Here is a 23,445-nt window from a genome sequence, read left to right as displayed (position 1 = left end):
CAGCTGAACCAACAACCCCCTTCCTTACCCTCAAAGTCTTAGCAAGGGGACATGCATTACCATGTGCATATGCGTCTTGGCATAGGCCCACACTACAATTGCGTGCAAGCCTTTTATCGAGGGAGAGAAAATAAATGCTTGAATAACTCCATTTTAACACAAGAGTGAGCAACCCATTTGACCTGGGTGGCCCCAGAATCATCAGGCCACAGCACCCCATCTGGTGTAAGAAGGGCGAAGCCATGAAAGGTATTTCCATCTACATTAGAGAGTGATTTGTAGCTCTATTACAGATTACATATTTGTAAAAAATGATATTCGGAACTTAAGTGTAGGGGAGAGCGAGTGAGGTCGTAAAACAAGAGCGATGTTCGTGTCATATGTTCAGCTTTGCATCAAGTGGTGGTCATTAATCGCGATAAGCTGCCAGGTGTCATCTGCCTCTGACCATCAGGTAGAAGATGGATGGTCCTGAGGGATTTCACTTAGACTAGAGTTGAACCATGCTTAGGGGAGATCCATCAGAGCTCTATAGGCAGTCACTGTCCTAGGGGGAAAGACGTATACCTCCTGTGTAGCCCTGTGGTCCACTACCCCTTCAAACTAAAAATTATCAACAGACAAGGACCCAGAAGGAAACTGAGATCAGGTGGCTTTGTTACATTTATTTCATATTGGAGGCATTGCAAGTAACCAAGCATTGCCACTGACAAGTGAATGTGGTAATAGAAGTTTTCACACATTATTTGTAAAGAGAATCTGTCCTCTGAGTTTCAACAATGACAATCTCAAAGGCTTTGTGTGTAGACTCTTTGATATGTATAACAGTCATTTCTAAATTGGTTTAGTTTTGATTTTTGATGTGCTGTTGTATTATTCAACAAGCCTATTTTCCAAGCCCTTAACCAGGCCATCTGCATTCAGGCTTTCTAGCTAACCACAGCCATGTCTGGAAATAGGGCAGTGCTGTCTGTCTGCTTTCTGCTAGACTCGCAACCTAAAAACTGCAGAATGTTTTGCCATGCCATGGCAGGTGGTGTGTGGCACATCTGCTTTGCTGCTTTCACAAGTTCTGCTCTTGCTTTGGTTGTAGAGAGTTTCCTTAGAGCAAGAAAGTATTCATGAGCGGTTGCCCACAGGATGAATATTTAACCACATCACATTTGCAGTTATAAGGTAACCTGAAACTGATTTGAAAGTCCATAAATTTGTCTGAGAGATGCAAACATTGTGACACGAGCCAAGCCAAAATCGTATGTCCGGTTTTGTAACCTATCATTACAGCAAGCACTCCTGTTCTAAAAAGAAACAGACCTCATGCATTACAGTTTATTACCATTTGTCTCAAGGGAAAACCTCAGAAGGTTACTCTGCCTTCACATGAAGTTGTGGAATTTTAAAACGGGACCAGAATAATAAGACAAGAAGATGTGCATTTATAATGTGCATACAATTATCTCTGAGAATATTGGCCTGATAAAAAAAATCCTGAATTGTTTTTTGCTGTTTGAACAGTCAAATATCAAAGAAGACTCCCCACTATGCCCATCCATCAATGTGTCAGTAAGATGCGATTCAGCATGTTGACTCATTGCTGGGGAAGAAAGAGAAGAAAGATTTCCACTTAGTAGTTGAGAACTGTGTGTTTAATGACAACCTTTTAATATGATCTATCATGTATATGTTCAGCAGCTCAACACAGTTTACTGAGGAATGGTGTATTATGTCCCTTTACATTTTAGCATTGTAACAGCTTGTGTGTTAATTTAGGACTCATTGTGCACATCTCGGTGTTAAGCCACTCCGATTATGGCGATGATCATCGTCATCATCATTGTTAATTTACTAGATAAGAAGGTACAAATCTGATACAAAGTGTAACCAAGAAATCCTTCTCTACCCCTCCCCTCCCCCCACCCCAATTCTGTTTCCAGGATGGTTCCAAACAGAGGCAGGTGAGGAAGAAAACGGTGTCCTTCAGCTCAATGCCAAGAGACCGCAAGATCAACAGCACAGCTGCTTGCATGGCCTTCATGATGGAGGGTTGTGAGATGAAGAAGGTGCGCTCCAACTCACGCATGTACAACCGTTACTTCCTGCTTGATCCAGACATGCATTGGCTCCGTTGGGAGCCATCCAAGAAAGATTCAGAGAAGGCGAAACTGGAGATCAAGGGCATCAAGGAGGTCCGTTTGGGAAAGAAAACTCCAGTTTTGCGCAGCAATGGACTCTCCGATCAGTTCCCTGATGAATGTGCCTTCTCAATCATCTATGGGGATAACTATGAGTCATTGGATCTGGTAGCCAGTACAGCAGATGTTGTCAGCACCTGGGTGATGGGCCTGAGGTATCTGGTGTCTTATGGCCGACACACCGTGGACATGATGGAACCCAGCCAGCCGAGTCTACGAACGTCTTGGATTGGCTCAGTGTTTGAACTAGCAGATATGGAAAAGGAAGACCACATTGACCTGTTCAGGGCCACCCAGATAATCAAGGGGCTCAACCCTGGAATGAAAGAGTCAAGGATCGAGCTGAAGTTCAAGGAACTCCAGAAAGCTAAAGACCAATACGGAGAGGCAATTGACATGGACACCTTTGTGGAGGCCTACTGTGAGCTGTGCACACGGCCAGAGATCTTCTTCCTACTGGTACAGTTCTCCAGTAACAAGGAATATCTGGACAGTAAAGATTTGATGCTCTTTGTGGATGTGGAACAGGGTGTGGAAAGTGTAACGGAGGACATGTGCATGGATATTGTTCAGAAATTTGAGCCCTCCGCTGAAGGTAGGGAGAGGGCCTACCTCTCCATTGATGGCTTTACACACTACCTCCTCTCCTCTGAATGCCACATATTTGACCCCCAGCACAAACGTGTCTGTCAGGATATGACCCAGCCTCTGTCCCACTACTACATCAACTCGTCACACAACGCCTCACTTCTAGAAGATCATTTCTGGGGTTCATCAGACATCAGCAGCTACATTCGAGCTCTAAGAATGGGCTGTCGCAGCATTGAAGTCATTGTATGGGACGGCCCTGATAATGAACCAGTGGTGTATGTGGGTAATTCTGTAGCCTCACATCTTGCTTTCGCTAAAGTCCTGGATATCATAAACCAATATGCTTTTGAGAGCTCTGAATATCCCCTGATTCTCTGCTTAGTAACCCACTGCTGCATCCCACAGCAAAGAGTCATGGCACAGCATACGAAGAAGATTCTTGGGGACAAGCTGTATGTTGAACCCCCCAACAAGGAGGAAAACTACCTACCCTCCCCTGAGAAACTGAAAGGTAAAATCCTTATCAAGGGTAAGAGGCTACCACCCAACTGCACTGACGCTGAGGGTGATGTGACGGATGAGGAGGAGGGTCTGGAAATGTCTCGAAGAGTGGGTGCTGATGAGAAGGACCAGCTAAATGGGTTAGGCTACAAGAGACTCAGACTTTGCAGGGAGCTCTCTGATCTTGTATCACTCTGCAAGTCAGTCCAATTCCGGGACTTTGAGATCTCTAAGAGAGACCAAAAATACTGGGAGATTTGCTCCTTCAATGAGGTAGATGCAAATAGGTTTGCAAATGAGTTCCCAGAGGAATTTGTCTGTTATAATAAGCGCTTTCTCTCCAGGGTATATCCCACACCTATGAGAATTGATGCCAGCAACATGAACCCCCAGGATTTCTGGAAGTGTGGCTGCCAGATTGTGGCCATGAACTACCAGACACCAGGCCTGATGATGGACCTCAACCTAGGCTGGTTCAGGCAGAATGGCAACTGTGGGTATGTTTTGCGGCCAGCCATCATGAGGGAGGAGGTGTCCTACTTCAGTGCCAATGCAAGGGACTCACTGCCAGGGGTGTCTGCTCAGCTTCTTCACATCAAGGTCATTAGTGGGCAGAATCTGCCCAAGCCTCGTGGCTCTGCAGCTAAGGGCGATGTGGTGGAACCCTACATATATGTGGAGATACACGGCATCCCGGCTGACTGTGCTGAACAAAGAACCAAGACTGTGTCCCAGAATGGTGACAACCCTATTTTTGATGAGAGTTTTGAATTCCAGATCAATTTACCGGAACTTGCAGTACTGCGCTTTGTGGTGCTGGATGATGACTACATTGGAGACGAGTTCATTGGCCAGTACACCATCCCATTTGAGTGCTTACAGCCAGGCTATAGACATGTCCCCCTACAATCTCTGACAGGAGAATTCCTACCCAACACCACCCTGTTTGTTCATGTAGCCATCACCAACAGGCGTGGAGGAGGAAAGGCACATAAGAGAGGCCTGTCTGTCAGGAAGGGTAGGAAGGCCCGGGAGTACACCACCACCAAGACCACAGGGATCAAAGTAGTGGACGAGCTCTTCAGAGCTTCAACCCAGCCCCTCAGGGAGGCCACAGACCTCAGAGAAAATGTGCAGGTAAGGAACTACATACATACTACATACTATATACTAAGTATTTATGAAACATTAACAAAGCCATTACTCATATTATGAGCAACACATTGGGTTCTGTGGAGGAGGGGTGTCAACATTGTTTGATGTTAATGATGGTGATCATGCTGAAGCTGAAGCTGAAGTTAATCATAGATCACTCTTTGATTAGACAGTCATCTTGCAAAAAAATGGCTCCAATTTGTTTGGTTCTCCACCTAACCTTTTTTTAAGACTCAACACGTGATCCAGGTAGATTGGGTGCTAGGTTTGTAAATGGCTAAGTTGTTCTCATGAAAACATGTCACAATACATTTTTTAAAGGGATAGCATCTTCAATTGCTGAGGCTTTGCCTGAGCCACTTACAGGTCCAAACAGGTCCATTTCCATGTGTTTGTATACAGAAAATATTTTTGGTGGAAGAGCTAAAGCAAAGATGGCAGAATCATCCAAATCATTCATGCTGGTGCTCTGCAGTTAGTCTCACATTTACTAACTTCCTTGGTTATCTGCATGTTATGATCTGAAAATTCAGACAAACATTTCCCACCGAATAAAACTGCATACCATTGTATTGCCTCAGCAGGTCCAAACCAATGTATGCATTTCTGGTTAGACTCATTTCACATGATTACGTGGTAAGAGGCTTGTCACTAATTGTGCTTTATTAATGTTGTCGAAGAGAAGGGTCATAAAGTGACATTGGTGTACAATTATGAGGTTTATGAATAGTGTAATCACTAGTGAGGGACAAGTTGCTAGGCACTTAGTGCAATACCGTAAAACTCCTCTAGATGAGCAAATGGAAGATTAGTAACCACAGTGTATATTGGCTGATGACCAGAAGCCTTTCAGAGCATGTATCATTTTGTTTGTGATGACTTAAGGGTGTGATACGAAGCTTGTCTCATTTGCTCAGTCTGCAAATTACAACACCGGGACAGCCAGTGGGCCTTTTAAATGCCACGTTGTTTGTTGTTTGCTTGTCAGTTTAGAGTACCGGGCACTTCTCTGCTCTTGACAGCTACATCTTGCTGTAGATACTGGAAGGATGCCAGCTTTACTAAATATATATATATATATATATGTTCCTCCACAAGCTGAACTTGCTATGTATCCAGGCCATAAATTCCCAGGTCTGTCCATCTGTCTCCAGTAGGCAGTAACCTCAGTCTAATGGCAGAGCAAACAAAAGACCAGACCAAACGAAATAACCAGATGTGATTAGAGATCCTGTGGCATGCTGTCATGCATTTTTCAGTTGTAGAAGTAGGTAATGATCTGAAGAGGGACCTACTTTTCCTCCCCAAGACCCCAATACAGAGAGGAATATGTTTTTGTTCCGGGGTTGGAATTGATCCTGTATACAGGCTGTAACGCTGCATCATGAATGGGATAAGAGGAAGGTAATTTTAGGTAAATCATTGGCTATGGAGATGTGATTAGTAACAAATAATGAACAACCCCGACCAACATGTTTCCACATCAGGCAAACGATTATAGTATTTGGCCCAATCAAAGTGTTGCTTGTTTGAATAAGCTTAATTAGTGACAAATGGATACCTCCACAGTTTGTCATGATTAGGTCCTAATCTTTGCTCTGGTGTGAGTCAGCATGGCAACATATCAGGAATAAGACATGAAATATGGCTCAGCGTAAAGGCAGCCCTCAATATGACACAAACATGCCCTGTAAAACTCCAATCAATTAATATATGCTACATTATGAAATAACAGCTGGCACTATCTGTTCTGTAGCTTTGAGTCATCTTACATTACAAATGGCTTGGGAAAGGAATCTAAATATATAATATTAAAATAAAAATGACAGTTAATGATTGGATGTGAATCGGTGTCTTTAAGCCTGATCAAACAACGCTGGCACCAAGGCCACTCCCCAAGCCACAACATCCTCAAGCTTGAAATGCAAATTTTTCTTTTTGAAATGTAGAGATAAAAGATGAGATGCATGAAAGAGGTGAAGTTGAGAGGAAGGCTTTAAAAAGGATAAATGAAGAATAAGGCCATGTTTTAAACAGTTGTGAAGGCTTTGTAGAGGCCAGCTGTGTGGAGCCCGGTGCCTTTAATCTGCAGGGAGCTTGAGGGCAGAAGTGGGGCCCTGTGGCCAATAACCCACAAGGCCAGGCCTGACCTGACCTGAAGCCAAGATTAGACGTTAACGCAAGAAAGAAATACTCTTCTGTACTCGCAAAAATCCCTGATATCGTGTCATACAATCTTGAAAGCACTCACATACATTTTAGATGCGACGGTCAAAAGTGATATGTCGACCCTTACTCATTTTATCCTCAAACAGCAAAGCTTCCAGGTGGTCCGCTTTTAATAATAGCAGGAAGTGTGTTTGGCTTTTAAAAAGAGTGAGAATGTCCACGGATATTGAGCAGTGGGCAGATATGGGAGGTTGCCATGTTTTCTATGTGGATCTAGGCAGCAAATCAATGATTTCTGATTTCTGTGGGAGACTTGAATGAAGTCCTTTCCGGAGTGCTGCTGCCCAGCGAACCTTAAGTGTTGGTGGAAGTGGAGGACAGCTGCCAGCCTGGCATTTCTTTTTATTTGCTGAACAGTGTGTGTGTATCATCATAGGCACACTCACCAGTGCTCACTAATGTGGGCCAGAGACGAGTAGAGGCACACTTGAAGCGGAAAGAGAGAGGAGCAAAAAAAACAAAAAAAACAACCAAAGCAGTGTTGTAATGGGACACAGATCTCTCATTTGGGGAATGTTAGGAGAGTAAAGTGGGGGAAGGGAAGGTAATTAAAAACATGAGCCTCTCATTGGTGTTTTTAAACACCATGCTTTGAAAAACGCGTATCTTTTATTGCACAACAATTATCAAAAAAAAAACATTCAGTCATGTTGTCGGATGCACACACGCGCACGGAATTATACAAACCATAATGACTGCGAATAACACCAGCTCAGACATAAACCCATGCAGTCACACACACACGCTCACACTTCTCACACATAATCACACACCAGGTTATAGTCCAGACCCCCAGAGCTTCCACCATAGTGTTTCTTCCCGTGGCTGTGCTCGGCGGCCCGAGAGGTGTTAACTGTGGCTGAGGCTCAGCATACAGATGCCGACTGCTTCCCCGGCCACCCTCTCCGTCTACAGGAAGGCCGGGCCCCAAAGTGACAGCACATCCTTTGAGGTGGTGGGGGGGGGGAGGGGGTTCTGCAAGCCTGGAGGTCTAGCCCAGGGAGACAGCCGGTTCCCACACTGCACAGTGCCGAGTGTGTGAACGGATTCCCAAGTACCAGCGCTGGCTCTCTTACCTGCCTTGCGTTAGCAATGCTTCCATGTTTATATATTTTTGTTTGACCAGGAAGTTGTCCGATTAAAATATAATTTTTCGAGAGGATCCTGACTGAGACGCCAGCATAAACATTTTCACGTAAAAGAAAGCGATCATGAGCTTTCATCCGCCTTACCCTTCACGCTCGGCTCTTCCTGCCTTGGCTTTGACTGCTCTTTCACTGTCACGCTCTCCTCTTTGGCTGTCTTTTAACCAGGCTAACTGATGGGGTGCCTTGTGAGAAACAGTGGGCCCGGGTTGGTTGCTTGAATTCCCATGCTGGCAGAAGAATAAAACGCTGTGAGAGGCAGTTGCCCCGTTGCTGGGGCTACAAAGCCGTTGAACCCAGACGTGCAGAAACTCTGGAAAGCAGGCTGGCTACTCAGAACCATTGGATGTGCTCTGTTGTGAGAGCAATGCAACGAAAACAAATTACACTTAAACAATTTCAGGTTGATATAAGATTTAAATGCTGGCTGTTCAGAAATATGCCTGCATGGTAAATTAAAACCACATTCCCTTGTTCTGTTTTTGTTCCAAAGCTTACCTTCCAAATGAAGCTTTTGTTTGGAGGAAACTGAACAAAACAAATACTTCTGACAGGTTTGACAGATGATATCAGCTCACCGTGTTTGCATATTATTTCACTTTCTTTGATGACACATTAAATTGATTGGGTGCTTTGGTATCTTGCTCAAGGACACATGTGGAGAGGAGCTCAAGGTTCAAATCACTTACTCCGTGATTGATGGTAGACCTGCGCTAACAAGGCTACAGCTGCCCCTGATGGAAAAATAACCTGCTATCAGTATTAGATCAAATAAACAGGACATGTTGAGAGGCAAGTCTTTGTTTATCTGGCAGCGCTAAAACGGCCAGCTGGAAACAGGAACATAAGGAGGAGAAGGATTTATGGTGGACATTTGCAGTGAAAGAAGAAAGATAAATAGAAAGATATGTGTAGAAAAAGGTGAGAAAAGAGCGGGAGAAATAAAGGAGGGCTGTTTATTTAGCAGACTGGTGTTATAGCTGTCGGTTCTGGTCTGAGTGGAAAGTCACAATCCCTCATTAAATCTTCCTCAAGGTCTACAGGAATTTGTCTTGGTTGCTTCAGTTAATTTACACTTACTTACTAACACAAAGACATGCAGTATATTTGTGTGGTATTTATGAAATAACATATATTTAACATTTTTCATTCATTCAGCTTCCCAGAGCAACTTCTAACCGCTAAACATCCATTAATTAAACACACAATTGACACAAATGTGGCATACAGAGTTGATGCTTTAGTTATGTTTTTTTTATAATGTGTTCATACCAAAATTGCTTTCCTTCATTGTGGATGTTTTCTTTCCCAGAATGCCATGGTGTCCTTCAAGGAGCTCTGCGGCCTGACCCCGGCGGCCAACATGAAGCAGTGTATCCTGACGGTGTCTACTTGGCTGATGAACAGTGAACGCTCCCTGAGGGTCACAGTGGACCTGAGCGAGACTTACCCCACCATGGAAGCTCAGGGTCCTGTGCCTGAGCTGCTGCGCAAAGTGCTCAACGCCTATGACATGGTAACCCCCCCCCCCCCCCACACACACACACACACACACACACATGCACCAACAGAAGTATGTTCATGTGACACAATAACATTCTTATTCTTGTGTGTCATTTCACTTCAGGTAAAGATAAAAATAAAAATGTCAAAGCACTCACATTCCATTATGTTATGTAAGTGTGATGATCCTCATGGGTGCCGTGCTTAAAACAGAAAAAGAAACAAAGAGGAGGGTTAGCGTGCTTCCTCCATTGATGCCAGTTTGCTCATCATTTGATTTGTCTGTGCAGCTGCTTGTGTTTCACAGGGCTTCTAAACGTGGCTGAAAGCACCAGTTTGACCAGTTGTCAAGCTGCACATACACATTGTATAATTCCACGTGCCCCTCTCCATCCTGCCTCCTCTCTTACAAGAACACTGCATTTTTCACCACTTGACATTGGCACAGCCCAACCGGGAGGAGGGGGGGGTGTTGAAGGACTCTGTCTGTAATTAGTTATCACCCCCCTACTTCCTCTCCCCTCCTGCGAGGCTTGGTGGGAGCTGTTGAATTGGGTCACGGATGAGGAACAAGGTTGTCGAGTCCAACGCTGCTCAGGTTCGTCGGCGCTCCAAAGGGAATCTGCTTGAGCTTTTATGAGCCTTCACTCAGGAGGTTTGGTGCTGTCAGAGCGACTCTCACGCTCCAGTCCACAAAACAACAGAAAGGCAGACCCAGAATCCACATTTTAGAGTTTAGAGATTAGAACTTTCCAAGGCTTTCATCTAGAACCCAGCCAGGGTTCTTCATGAGTCGGGATGGGACCATATCTGGGACTTAATCCCAGATCGTGATTTTTTTTTAAACCTCACAATAAGTTGAGTGAAGAATCTACATTATCAGGATAATCATGAATATTGTCACATGACTGACTTGAAAAAGCTGTCAAGCTCGTTGAGAAGTGAACCTTTTCATATCATGAAAGAAACAACAGGCTCACACAGTATTTTGTATTTATGCAGGGGGATTTTAAGCATACTTTGATGATGATCAGGATAATATCATAAACTGTAATTATTTTATCTTTTCATAGCATCCCATGCCTATTTACTAGTCTCTTAAAGGGACAGGACATCTTTGTGCTGCACGATTAAGGCCTAAGGAGTTCATAAAATGATGTACATGAACCCATCGTCTGATGAGGCCTGGGCCGGGTCGGCACACTATTTGTGTTTGCTTCCCAGAGATTGGCCTGTTGGCACACTCCCCGCTCAGGAACAGAGGACCCAATGTGTGTGCTGTGTGTGTGTGTGTGTGTGTGTGTGTGTGTGTGTGTGTGTGTGTGTGTGTGTGTGTGTGCGTGTGTGTGTGCGTGCGTGTGTGTGTGCCTGCTGTGTGTGCATGTGTGTAAATGCATCTGGCTTCATGGCTGCCAACACACAGCCTTGTACTGTAGGATATCTGTGTGTGTGTGTGTGTGTCCTCAGTCACCCCCATGTGGGCTGAGCGTTGTAACCCTCAGGTGAACAAAGCATCAGCATCCGGGAAACTATAAGATGCCTTTAAACACAAAACAGCCACCTTGTATATCTTTTTTTCAGTGTTTTTTATTATTATTATTATTATAGTAATAAGGATAAACTGATCCAGGGACGACCTTTGGGACAGATCTGGATGTAAACTGCAACGAGGCTGTAACACTAATCAGACTCATACAGCTTATAATTAAGCTTTCTCCATGATTTTTATCTAGCGTTCTCTTGTACTTGCATACAAGGCTAAAGCAATCTGAACTATGTTGTTTACACGCCTAATTAATTGGAAAGAATCTGCTTCCTCTGATTACGATCTCCCCTCCAACGCTTCGTTGCATTAATTGGGTTAAAGCTGAATTGTTAATGCGCCTGTAAACTTAGAAGCTACGAGCTACATACTTGTTGTTGAGGGGATCCCATCAGTGAGGTTGTAGCCAAGATAAGACACCTCTCAGCAATGTATATGAAGGCTTTCCCTCTTGGTAATTCTATGTGCTTTCCATTGTGTTTGTCTGGGCCTCCACTTCAGCTGCGCTCCCACTTAACTGCTCCTTTTGTCTTCTAGATGATCCAAACCAGCAGAACGCTGATCGAGTCAGCCGACGTTGTCTACTCCAAGCTCACACAAGCACAACGGGCAGGTACGTTGCATTGTGGGATTAGCAGTGCAGCTGCAGCATCCCCATGCATCCTTTACATTTTGTGTTGATCACAGCTGGATGAATCCAAGCTGGTATCTGACTCGCCTGCTAATACAGTCAGCGTTTTTTGGTGAGATGATTCCTGTTTTTCATTAAAATAATATAATTTAAAATTTCAAAAATTAAGCAGCCACACAATGATACGAAGCAGGATATGTCTCAATACATAATATAATATGTATCAATTACATTACATTGCTGACATGCTTCTTTGATTTTATATAGAAAAATAGGAATCATAAAGCAACACACATTCATTTGAGGAGATTAATGGTTTTAGCGGCTATGTTTTTTCGGGTCCCGAAGAAATGTGAATTGCGGGATCACATATCGCACAAAAATCCATCTGGTCGGGTTTCAAGCGATGTGTTTGTGTTTGACAGCAGACTGGAGCTACTGGCAGCTCCGAGCGTGGCTTAGGTGTGTGAGAGATGACACAGAGAGGCTACGCTAACCTGCTGCTGTACAGGTCAGAGATGCTGCAGTAGCATCAGTTAGCTGGAGAGGATTCCTTTCATGATTCGTCAGTACTGCGTTTTTTTAAATAGCCTCCTCGATGTAAGAGGTCCAGCCTTTTTAGGGCTGGGGATTAAATTCACCGTAATAAGATCATTAGGAGAGAAACGGCTCCAACTGAAGACTGTGGCTTGTCTTCTCCGTCCTCTTTTTCACTCAGCACTAATTGTTCCTCATTTGCGTTGCTTCTCTGCTACGCAGCAGTGCCTTCGCTGAAGAGCTCTTCAAATGGAGCACGTAGTCTGAATACTGACATCTTCATTATACATGTTTGTACCTCACATAACTGCTGTAGAAAACCGAAGACATAACTCTGACTAATGTGAAACATACAGTTTTTTTTTATGGAGCCTGTAATGGCTAGTGTAAACATGGAAGGCCATTTGTTATTTCTGTGTGTGATAAACCCAAAGTAGATGGGGAAGGCTCACTCACTGGCATATGCCAATGCAATGTCCTGAGGGCCGATAAGCCAAATTAAGCCTGCTATGCCCAGCATTACTCCCTGGTGTCACACAGAGGCAGGCATATGCCTCCCTCAACAAGCCAAGCTCATATTCATGCTGTGCAATTACCCAGGGATGTAGGTTGAATGCTGGGGCTTCAATCGCAGAGTCGTCCCCTGGATCTGAGGTTCCCCCGGCCCCGAGCTGGAAGCATCTTCAAAGGCGATGACTGCAGAGTTAAGCAGATCGTAAACCCCACACAGCCACAGCCTCGCTCACAGCAGTTTCAGTATCTGGTTACTGGAGGTTTATGCTGCAGCTTACCGCTGCTGTCTGGTGACAAATATTCAGGAGCTGCATCAACAAAACCATGCATGTTTTCTCAAGTAATCCTTGCAATCCAATAAAGCAAAAACATAGAAAACTCCTAAAATTTGTTGTGAGTTTCACGGTTTTCGCGTACGTGTAGCATTACGTAAGAATGAGACAATGAGGCAGGGGTCGGAAAGACGGCTCCGAGGGGCCTCAGCTGCATGCCAAACATAGCACTTTTTCCCCATCGCCCACGCCCACCTCCCTGCCCCCCCGGCGCTAACACACAATCCAAAACCGCCGCTACGCTCAAATATATCAAACTGCCATGTCCATTCAGTCATGCTTCGAAGAATTTGTCATTGTGATTGTGATACGTGAAGCTGAAAGATGAATATAAGAATAGCAGCCTTTTCTCCCACATAATGTGGTTTCCAACAGGCTCCTTGAGAAACTGATGCCCCAGCACTGTTTACCAGAATCCAATTACTGAACCTTTTGCCTCAAATCAAAAAATGGGAAAAAACAATTTTAAACTTTTAATGAAATTTAAACCTTGTTGGCCGAAGGAACTTTATAGTAACCTTCGCTTGGAAATAAATGTACATTTCTCTCTGTGCTTGCCGTGCTGGAATATCAATTAAGAGACATTTGCAGATAAGAAAAATGCTTGATGGGGAAATCATCATCTTTGAAATCTTTAGATTTGCTTTAATAATCCCCCCCGTGTTATTAAAGTAATTACCTTCTGATGTGAACGTGTTGCGGTCGTCCACACAGCACGCTCCCTCCATCTGCTTCCTGTCTCATCAGGTCCCCGTTGTGTGTGGGTCTGTTCGCGCTTTGAATCGCATGGATGCAGAATTCTTTCACTATGGTCCATTGAGAGTAAAGAATAGATTTAACTGTATGGTTTATTGCAAAAGGAAAATTCTATGCATCTCTATAGCCGGATTATTACATGGCGTGGAGCTAACAAGGAGAATTGGATCGATTGTGTTATGTCAGAGCTGCTGTTCAGTGTGAAACCGCTCGAAAACGTGCTTGAACTTGACCTTCGCAGTGCTGAATATGTTACAAATAGAAAGGTTGAGAGGGTCGAGCTGCTTCAATCTAATCTTCCAATCAGTGGATCTGGATTGCTACACGGACTCACCTGCCCAAGCGCTAATGCTACATTATCACCATTTCTGCCGTCTTTCTGAGCCCGTGTCTCAGCTCGTTGTCAGCATTTCATATCCTCTGGAGAGCCGAAAAAAACCACGGAGGACAATGGGATGAACTCATGACTCCCCAACGAAACGCTGCATCTGTATTGTGACGGCTCACAAAGCATGAATTCACCTCTTTTGATAGACTGACAGGCACTGGCTGTGCGCTTCAGAGGCCATCTCATAAGCTGTGTGATTATGTGGAGACTGAGCGTGACAATAGCAACAGCCTGAACGCAGACAGGGAATGGGAGAGGAGAGGGCATACGAAGAGTGGAATTGTGGATTTGCATGGAATTGCAAGGTTTTGTCCCTGCAATCGATCGAGGTATAATTTTCATGTAATGGCTGTGTAGGAAGTGGAAAGAGGTGCTATTAGAGGACAGGCTGTCAGCGTCGGAGGGAGAATATGGGATGGGGTGTGTGTGTGTGTGTGTCTGTGTGTATGTGTGTGTGTGCACATACACGCTGCATCTAAGCTTAATTTCAGGCTTTTGATTGGACCTGACACGTTTGCCCTCCAGCCATTAAAAGTGTGCTCTGGCCCTCAACAAAACGCTGTTGTGACAAAGCCATAATCGCAATGACGTGCAAGGCTGCGTGTCTGAAATGAGCGACCTGAACTAACCTCTTACCTGCTAAATTGCCTTTCGTTTCAAATTCAAGCGCCATGGAAGGAGTGGCGTGGCGGCAGCTCCGTCCGACTTGCGCAGGAGGCGACGAGAAGCAGCCATGTGGGACGCCGTCGACATGCTATGACTCTTCCCTCCTCCCTGTTCTCTTTCCTGCCTGTGTTCAGTTTATGCCCAGTCATTATTGCAGCTAATCAGTTTAATTTGGGCAGCGAAGCTGACGTGTTGATGAGGATGGAGAGGTGCTGGCTGATCCCTCCCCTGGGCACTATTGATAGCTCGCCATCACACACACCGCTAATGGGGGACCAGAGAAACAGCTGGGATGCACACTCCACTGTGCTTGTGTCTGAGTGTATACACTGCCTTATGTCTGCACACATACATATAATACATATATACTGTATATGTATACCGGTATATATATATTTGTGGTTTTAAAGACGTGTGTCTTCAAATTCTGGTTTCGTGGATCCAGAAGCAGACAGATGCAGTGGTAAGAAGTCAAATAAAAAATGGAGGATTTTCATATTTGATTTTGGAGTGCCGCTATTTGAACTGACACACTGTAACTCTGCTGGGTGATGGATGGTTATTAAAAGTTTCCTAATAAGTGAGAGAGCATGTGGTTTGGCATCCTTAATATCCTCCAGATCTACAGAGACCTGTAACATCCGATTTTATCTACAATTACAATGTTTTTCTGTCAATCAGCAAGTCGATTACCGGGCAGATCATTTCACCAACAACAGACATTTAAAAAAAAAAGGATTCTGTTCTAGTAGACAGGATGCAGGGTTTAAGTCATGCCTTGATACAACATGCATCTAGGTTGTGAGGCGTTCAGGTGTCTCCTTCCTGCAAGCCTGACTCCTGTTTACTAGACATCCACTCCCACACTGTTGGTGTGGTTCGACTCCATGTGGACTCAATTACCATGGATATCGTAGGGATAGAGACGTCTCCCTCCCTTTATCTTCCTCGGCTTTGTGCTGGTGTTGTTTTCCCGTCGTATATTCCTTTCTCAAATTTGCCACGATGATATTCTGCTGGGCTCTGCAGTGTGATGTGTGTATGACTTGATAAATTAATGAAACACTGATCTGACTGTATTCGGCTCCTCCTCAACCCCGTTCCCGTCTTTGTTTTTCATCATTTCTTTTCATCAGATCCTGTTTGGAGATTCTGTTTGATTTTTATTATTTACTTACCTCTCTCTTTGACTCTGCCTGCAGCTGTCTTTTCCTCTCCATGTGTATTTGCAGCATACAGGGTTCTGCTGCAGTACTCATTATAAGGCAAAAAAAAACACCTTTCTGCTCTATGCAGACTGTATAGAAGCCTTTACTGAGCTGTGTGGTTTTTGTGTCTGCTTTGAAAGGACATGTTTTTGTCCCCTCTGTCCTTCCAGTCTCACAGATTTCTCTTTCCAGTCTAGAAGCGAAACATAAGATCCCGTTGTGTCAGAGTATGCCATGGGGCCACATTTACTTGATTATTAGTTTAAGTGACAGTAAGGAACAGCAACTGTGTGACTGCTGGGAGGAAGGAAATGCTTAATAATTGGGGAATGAAATGCTCGTAGAGGCTGTATACGACGAGCCGCCTCCAGCTAATTTCATCTCTCGTTCAGCTCTCTGTCTGCCCTTCTCCCCGAGTCCTGCGATCGCCTCGGCTCAGCTCTGCACCAGCAGTAGCCCATTAACTACACCAGATTACAAGATCAAATCAGCCCTAAACCCTGTTAACACAACTTTCAGGCTCAGAAAGAGATATTCTGCAAGGGCTCTACATCACCAATTATATGGAAATTAAAGATCAACAGGGGTCCTGGCTCTTTTTTTTCTTCTTCTTCTTCTTTTGTTTACAAGGTTGAGACTGATGTGCCCTGAAGGCCGGAGCCCATGTGTTCTCTCTGCAGATGATTTTGGAAAATGTTCGCGAGTGCCAAACATGCAACCATGTCAAGTTGCTGGAAAGACATTTGCATGTGTTTGGTTTGATTCAAATAAACTGGGTTGAGATGCATATGTAGGCAAACAGCAGAGGCGGCTCAGATGATGTGTGTGGAGTTTGGTGAGGCAGACATGTGGGGCTCCTTTAAATGTTTTCTACATTACCTTGCCTTGGTGCTTTGAATCCGATGAGGCGGCCTGTTTTATGAATGAAAATAGTAGTAAAAATGGTAAATCCATTCAGCATGACTCGCGACGTTGAGCCACAGAAACTAAACTGACTGGACATTCCAGATGATGGTAGGATTACAAATATTTAACATTATTGCTTTTCAGAGTTCTCCAGCCATGTATTTTGTGTAGCTATATACTTCTGACACATTATAGCTCGCCCTAATTAGAATAAATACATAAAAACTAAACCTTTCTGAAAGTCAAAACAAAAAAATGCACACAAAAATATTTCCACTTTGACCATTTGAGCCCTGATAGTCTAGTAAGAGCATCAACATAACCGTTTTTTTATAGTTAACTTCATGAGTAGAATTTCATTGGGTAAATTCAGCAGAGCATTGAACATTAATCCAAAGAATTGTATTATTCAATACTGAATGGCTCGGTTTATGACTCTCGGAACAAGGATGCAGTCTTAAGTTATTAAAAAAAAAAAAAAAAACAAGAGTGTGCCACTTGACTGAGGTATAATTCTCCAATGAAAACTATAAGTGAATAAAAGAATTGGAGTGGAGGGGCTTTATCGACTATTCACTAAATAGCTGAGGACCAAAGCATGAATGACTCGTGTTGAAGGGTTTTTTGTGAATTATAGTGTATTTTGTGTCCATAACGTCTTTACAGTGAATCCAAGCTGGAGCGGCATAAGGCCAGCGGCTGAAACGTACAGCTTTAGGAGGAGTTTGTTCTTAAATCCCGGAGGATTAGTAATGTGTGGGCTAAATGAAGCCGGACCTACTTGATTAAGGGTTAGCCTGCGTTGCACTAGCCCAATTTTAGCCCCATTAGCACTGCAGCACATCCTATAGTGAACTGCAATCATGCCAATTAAGGCTGTTGTGAGGAGCTGGCTTCTGTTCTGCATACTTTGTGCTGCAAACATCGCACAGTGAAAAAGCAAGCGCAACAGTTTGTGTATCAGTACTTTCATTAAGGTTTTTTTTATTATGTTTTTGGTTCTGTGTATTAGTTAACAGATGGTGGAAAGTTAAGAAACAAGTAATCGATGTATTACTGAGAACATGTTGGCTTTTTTTCATCTTGGCTAAATTTTTGGAGTTGGAGCCCTGCTTTTTATGTAAATGATGTACTCTAAGACAGACTGTGACTTGCTAAAATATCCGTTCAGTTTTTGGCTTTACTGATATAAACTTTTTTACTTGACCCGCCGTGTGTGTGTCTCTGTTTGTGTCCAGGTCTGGACTTCCATGAGGACCTGCATCGCATCGGAGCGAAGGAGGGTCTGAAAGGCCGCAAACTTCAGAAGGCCATGGAGAGCTACGCTTGGAACATCACCGTTCTCAAGGTCAGAGGAATCCCACCTGGCACCTGGCCTTCAGCACAACAAATACCCATGTGAACCTACTATATATACCTCCAGATCTGTAGAGGCCTGGCTAATACCTTTGATTGATGTCAACATGTGAGATTATTTTGGAGACTTTAATCAGATGGATAAGCAATCCCACATTCTGTTGCTAAGATTAAGCTACATGGTGTCTTAAGAAAGCCCTCTTGGCTAATTGTATTTGCCTCCTCTCTAATCCTTTAATCTCTTAATTAATTGCAGTTGATTCCAAACACTGTTTTTATTTGCACATGTAACTATCTTGACATGACACGTCCACGGAATTGTTCACACTCGTTTGTAGACGCACACTCACGCTGCGCTGTTATTCCTCACGAGGGGACGCAAAAAAGGCGCGTTTGTCTCCGCCTGCCCCCATGACACGGTGAGATAAGGTCGCCCGACGGCCTCGCCTCCTCCGCCCTGTGAGCGGGGTCGCTAATACCCGCACTGATAAAGCACCACATGCTGCTCAGACTGTACTCTGCACTGTGGGGCCGTGTGGCTGAGCGAGGGCAGAGCAGCCAGGATATTTTTATCTCATCTCATCACCCTGAAATCATTTAGTATTGAGTGAAGAAGCTCCCTTGGCTGAGCTTTTTGCTTGAGTGTCAGGTTAGGTCGATGTCTGATTGTTTGATCATTCTCTCTCTTTCATATCTGCAGATAGAAGGAGAGTAAGGATTAGGGCCGCAACTAACAGTTTTGCAATTAACTGATTAATAGTTTAGTCTATAAAGTGTCAGAAAACAGAGGGAAAAAAGTGTCTTTCGATTGCTTGTTTAGTCTTTATAGATTTAATTTACAATGAAGCAAAATGGAAACAACTTCAATGATTCCCTCTACATTTTTGACCCAGTGATGAACCGACTAAACGTGTCAGGATTAGAGAAGGTTATAGAACACATAAATCAGTGTTGAACCTGTTCTTTTCTTCCATTTCTCATGCACTAATGGCCTACAGTGGCCGTATGTGCAACAGCATGATGTATTATTAAGCTTCATGGCACTTTCTAGAATTGGGAAACACACATGCTTTAATAATATAACAGGTTGACACCCAAACATAATCCCTTTCTCACCCGCACTCCCTCGTCCCTAAACTCCTCCCAGCATGCCTTGTCCCTCCAAACACACACTTCCCTCCTTCGTCCTTCCCTAGTCCTCATTTCTTTGAGGCCACATGAAGGCATCTTGGCATGCACACATAGCTCCTCCTCCTCCTCTTCATCCTCTCATTCTTCAGGTGTAAGCCGTGTCCCATACTGAACATTTGGTGTTTGCCAAGACTGGCAGCCACGCGCAGTTATCTCCCTCAGACATCCTCTCCGGATCCTCAGCAGGCCTGTATGCTCTTGCTGGTGGCTGGTGGGGAATCTGTGAGAGAAAGAGTCGCGTGATCTCGTTCTCAAATCTCCAGCCGCGATTTCTGCATTTCTACCTGTAGCCATGTTTCCATTCCGTTTGAGAAAAGCTGTATGGAAACCACAAAATCAGATGAACGCTCTATTGAGTTGTTTTTTCCGTAAAAAAAAAAAAGAATGATTGCGATAAATGGAATATGTAAACAACTTAAATCATTCTGAAGATCATTGAACTGATTGCTCCAAACCAGTTGATTCAAACAACAACAGCATTTCCAAAGTGCACTTAAATCCCCTTGACAACTGAGGGAAACATGGCTGCTGATGCCATGCTGTCAGTCATCAGAAAGGCGAAGCCAGAGAGGCTGGAAGGGAGGCTTTGATTGTCGTTCCTTTTTAAGGGGAATAACGGGTGTGGATTCTTGTTGTCTCCCAAATCACTCAGCATTGTAGTTTCCACTGTGACAAACTGTTGTTTGAGGCATTTTATTATGCAACCCATCAAGCTCCTACTTAAGTAGCTCACATGTTCACTCTTCCATTGTACTCTAGTCCCTTTTTGTCTCGCCGGCGCTAATTTTATGCCGTTTCCCTCTCAAGCTCACAGATTTTGTTTTCGACGATAGATGAAGGTTTGAGTGGGAACTTCTAAATGTCCATCAGTGTTGGAGTTGAGCTGCATGTCACAACCCTACCCCCGATCTACGTCTACCACCTTAAAATAATATGATGTCCAATTCCTATCGATAGGATGGACGGTAGGAGATTAGGAGAGGATTTAATGAGGATATAGTGGTGGGATTTGGTGGCTGCCCTTGCTTGGAGTTAGCCCCCCGGGGATAGCTTCAGGCCAGCTGGTGAACGAACCCAAATACGAGCGGCGTCGTGATCTGGCTCCGGCAGCAGATCCGTCTTCTCACCGTCTTATTTTTATGCCCAGTGAGTCACGACTTACATAATTTCCGTTCTTTTCAAACATATGACTTATTCATGCTCGTGTTTTTTGCGTGCCGGAGTGGCTCAGGTGAAAGGCCACTCGCAGCGGATTAACATCACCTGGGAGCCGAGCGCTGGGCGGCACCTTTACTCACTCTGCAATATGTCCCACCGCTCTGCCTGCCTTGTGGCACTTTGGCCGTTTACAGTACGCTTCAGTCTGATGCACAACGGGTCATCTGTGTCTCTTAAAAGAGATGTTAGGTTAATGAGCTGTCACGACGGGTCAGACCACATCCAGGCTGGAGTTCAGTGGGAGGGAGGGAGAATAAACGGATTCACCGAGTCCTCTTCCAACTTGTTTGCGAGCAGATGTCGGAGGGAAGGTGGAGTAAAGAAAGAGACGGGGGTGTGGCTGCGATTTAAAAAAGCATGTGGTCAGATTTCCTTTCTTTTTCTTCTTTTGGCCAGTTCTAATAATATAAGCACTTCTCAACACACAGGAATAAAGCGCCTGTGGAGAAGACTCGACCACATTTCCACATGGCAGTGGCAGCTAGCTTAAGGTGGCAGGCAGCCATGGCAGTGGCCCGCATTGACTTGACAGTGCTGTAAATCAGGATGCCTGCCCTGACCACTTCCTCCGCATATGGCAGGGATTTGTCTCTGGGGTGCTCCCAAATAAAGAGCAGAAATGTAGTATAACATTATCACCATATGACAACACTATTCACCAGCTGAGAGGAGCAGTATGAAGGGCTGGCAGGCAACCAGAGGCCTTCATTCAGTGGCTTTCTACTGCCCCCTTCTGCATCGTATGAAGTACTGCACTACTAAAATATACTCCTATATGGAGGGAATGGATATCAAAGATGTTTCCTGCTATTTTTGTCGCCACATGTGTTGTTGACAAACCATTCTTTTTGTCTCTCTCCATCCCAGGGCCAGGCAGACCTGCTGAAGCACGCTAAGAGCGAGGCCCTGGACACCCTGCGTCAGATCCACTGTGCAGCTCAGTCCTGCGGCCTCAGTAAGAACGGAGCGTCTTCCCCACAGCTCCAGCACCATCCTCACCAGCAGCCGCAGCAGGTCCAGATCCAGCAACAGCCTCAGGCCAAGACCCACCCGCCGCCTCCTCCACAGCACCAGCCCACCACCCAAACTCAGCCCCAATCCCAGACAGCACCCCAAGCGTATCTTCATCCCCTTCCCCAGCTCCAGGCTCTCCCTCTGGTTCAAACTGTGTCCAAACCGCCGCCCTACACTCAGCCCCCTGCCCTAACCCCGCTCCAGTTTCAGTTCCAGAGCCAGCAGCAGAGGGCAGCGGGACCTCTGGACGCCATCCCCGAGAAAGGGATGGCCAGCGACGATCCTGCGGGATCCTGCTGACCCGCAGCCTGTGCCCACAGAGAATCCTACCCAAAGAGAGACAGAGAGAGCGAGATGGAGATGGAGAAGCAAAAGGGTGTAGGGGGAAAGCAGGAGGCCAGCCACCGAAAGGAGCTGGAGGAAGTGGCTGAGAGGATTAAAGAGATGATGACGGGGAGAAAGACCCGCCGTGTTAGAAGCGAGACACAAGTCTGAGACGAGGTTTGTGTTGGCCAGAGAGCTGAGGGAGAAGAGAGAGAGAGACCTCACACTTCAATCACACATTTCAGAACGAGATGGGAAAACTGATGTTTACTTTCCTCAGTCGCGGATTTGGAAGATAATCTTCCATCTGAGGCAGGAAGTTCAGGTCTCTTCTGTCTTCTCTCTTGTGAAAAGCGTTACAGCTGGTAACGAACTGGCAACGCTCAGCAGTGGGATCAGTTAGATAGCTCTGTCTCTCTCTGGGGAGTGCTACTTACATGCCTCTCCATTACATCCCCTTGCTCTGTGGGTACAGGCTTTACCTCACATCGGCGTTTTCTGCCGCAAATTTGCCTTTTTAATTTCCCGAGACGTCTCGGCATGTCTTTCAGCTTTTAATTTTTTTTCATCCTCTTCCATCCTAGATGTAAAGCTACGTGCAAACCCTCGTTCCTTTCAGTGAAGAGGATGCCATTTTCATTTTAAGTTCACAATGTAGAGCAGCTGGGCTAGCTGAGCTCTGTCGGCATCACAGATGTCCATTTCAGCCGGAATAGAGAACACCAACCACAGCTGTGGATGTGTTCAGTCACGTTAATGCCCTTCTTGAAGCCCTCGCCGGCGTCCGCCTCCATCGAGCCCCACGCATCTCCGGTGTCATTCCATAGGAATTAGGTTCTTTAGCATTCATGGACTCTCCCCGCAGGGTCTCCGTGTCTCCCTCCCAGGGGCTGTGTGTGTGTGACGTTAACGTGAGTCAATGTTTTGGTCCCCAGGGTGGAGCTCGCCCTCGTCCGTAGGTGGCGCAGCTCGCCAGCCAATCACAACTGGAATATTTGACCCTGCTTGTTAAGAGGTCAAAGGTCAACAGAGACATTGTACTGCTGTCAATAAAAACACGAATAAAAGTGAATATAGATGTAAACTGTATGTAAAATGTACGAAGGGAACATATATTGCTATAATAATTCTAAAGACAGACATTAATGATTGATATTATAATAATTGTTGTTAGTTCTATTGATATTCTGGTTCTTTTACTTTCTTTTTTTTTAGCATTACTTTCACATATACAGTGATTTAACCAGTGCATGTGGGACTGGAACACGGGGTTTTCTGGTAAGCGCCACAACACAAGGGTCAAACAATAACCTGAAATGTGTCTCACTGCAAAGTGAGTGTGGATTCTGTAAGAGCTCCTCTGAGTGGCCCATTAAAACTGGCTTCATCGTTAATCCCATCTCCTCTTCTTCATTTCTCTTTAATGACGTTCAGATGCATGCAAATGTTATTTACAATGATGTAAATATGCCCAATTTCAGCAAATTATCACAAAGCACGTGGACTGATATTTTACTGAAAATGACTCAGAGACCGACTGAAAGAA

General features: G+C 44.7%; 1 protein-coding gene across 1 annotated transcript in view; it reads left to right on the top strand.

The window, feature by feature from the left end:
• LOC311031693 (inactive phospholipase C-like protein 2) overlaps positions 1–23,309 on the top strand; it is a 52,798-nt gene extending 29,489 nt beyond the window's left edge. The window contains exons 2-6 of the mRNA XM_084038112.1: positions 1,935–4,421; positions 9,126–9,329; positions 11,397–11,472; positions 18,035–18,144; positions 21,429–23,309. Coding sequence (XP_083894238.1) covers positions 1,935–4,421; positions 9,126–9,329; positions 11,397–11,472; positions 18,035–18,144; positions 21,429–21,875 — 3,324 coding nt within the window. The 3' untranslated portion in view covers positions 21,876–23,309. The remainder of the gene's footprint in view (positions 1–1,934; positions 4,422–9,125; positions 9,330–11,396; positions 11,473–18,034; positions 18,145–21,428) is intronic.
• The last annotated feature ends 136 nt before the right edge of the window (positions 23,310–23,445 follow it).

Source organism: Eutrigla gurnardus (assembly GCF_963514095.1).
Source record: "Eutrigla gurnardus genome assembly, chromosome: 20".
In the NCBI taxonomy this organism is placed as follows: Eukaryota; Metazoa; Chordata; class Actinopteri; order Perciformes; family Triglidae; genus Eutrigla; species Eutrigla gurnardus.
This window is presented reverse-complemented; position numbering and strand designations above follow the sequence as displayed.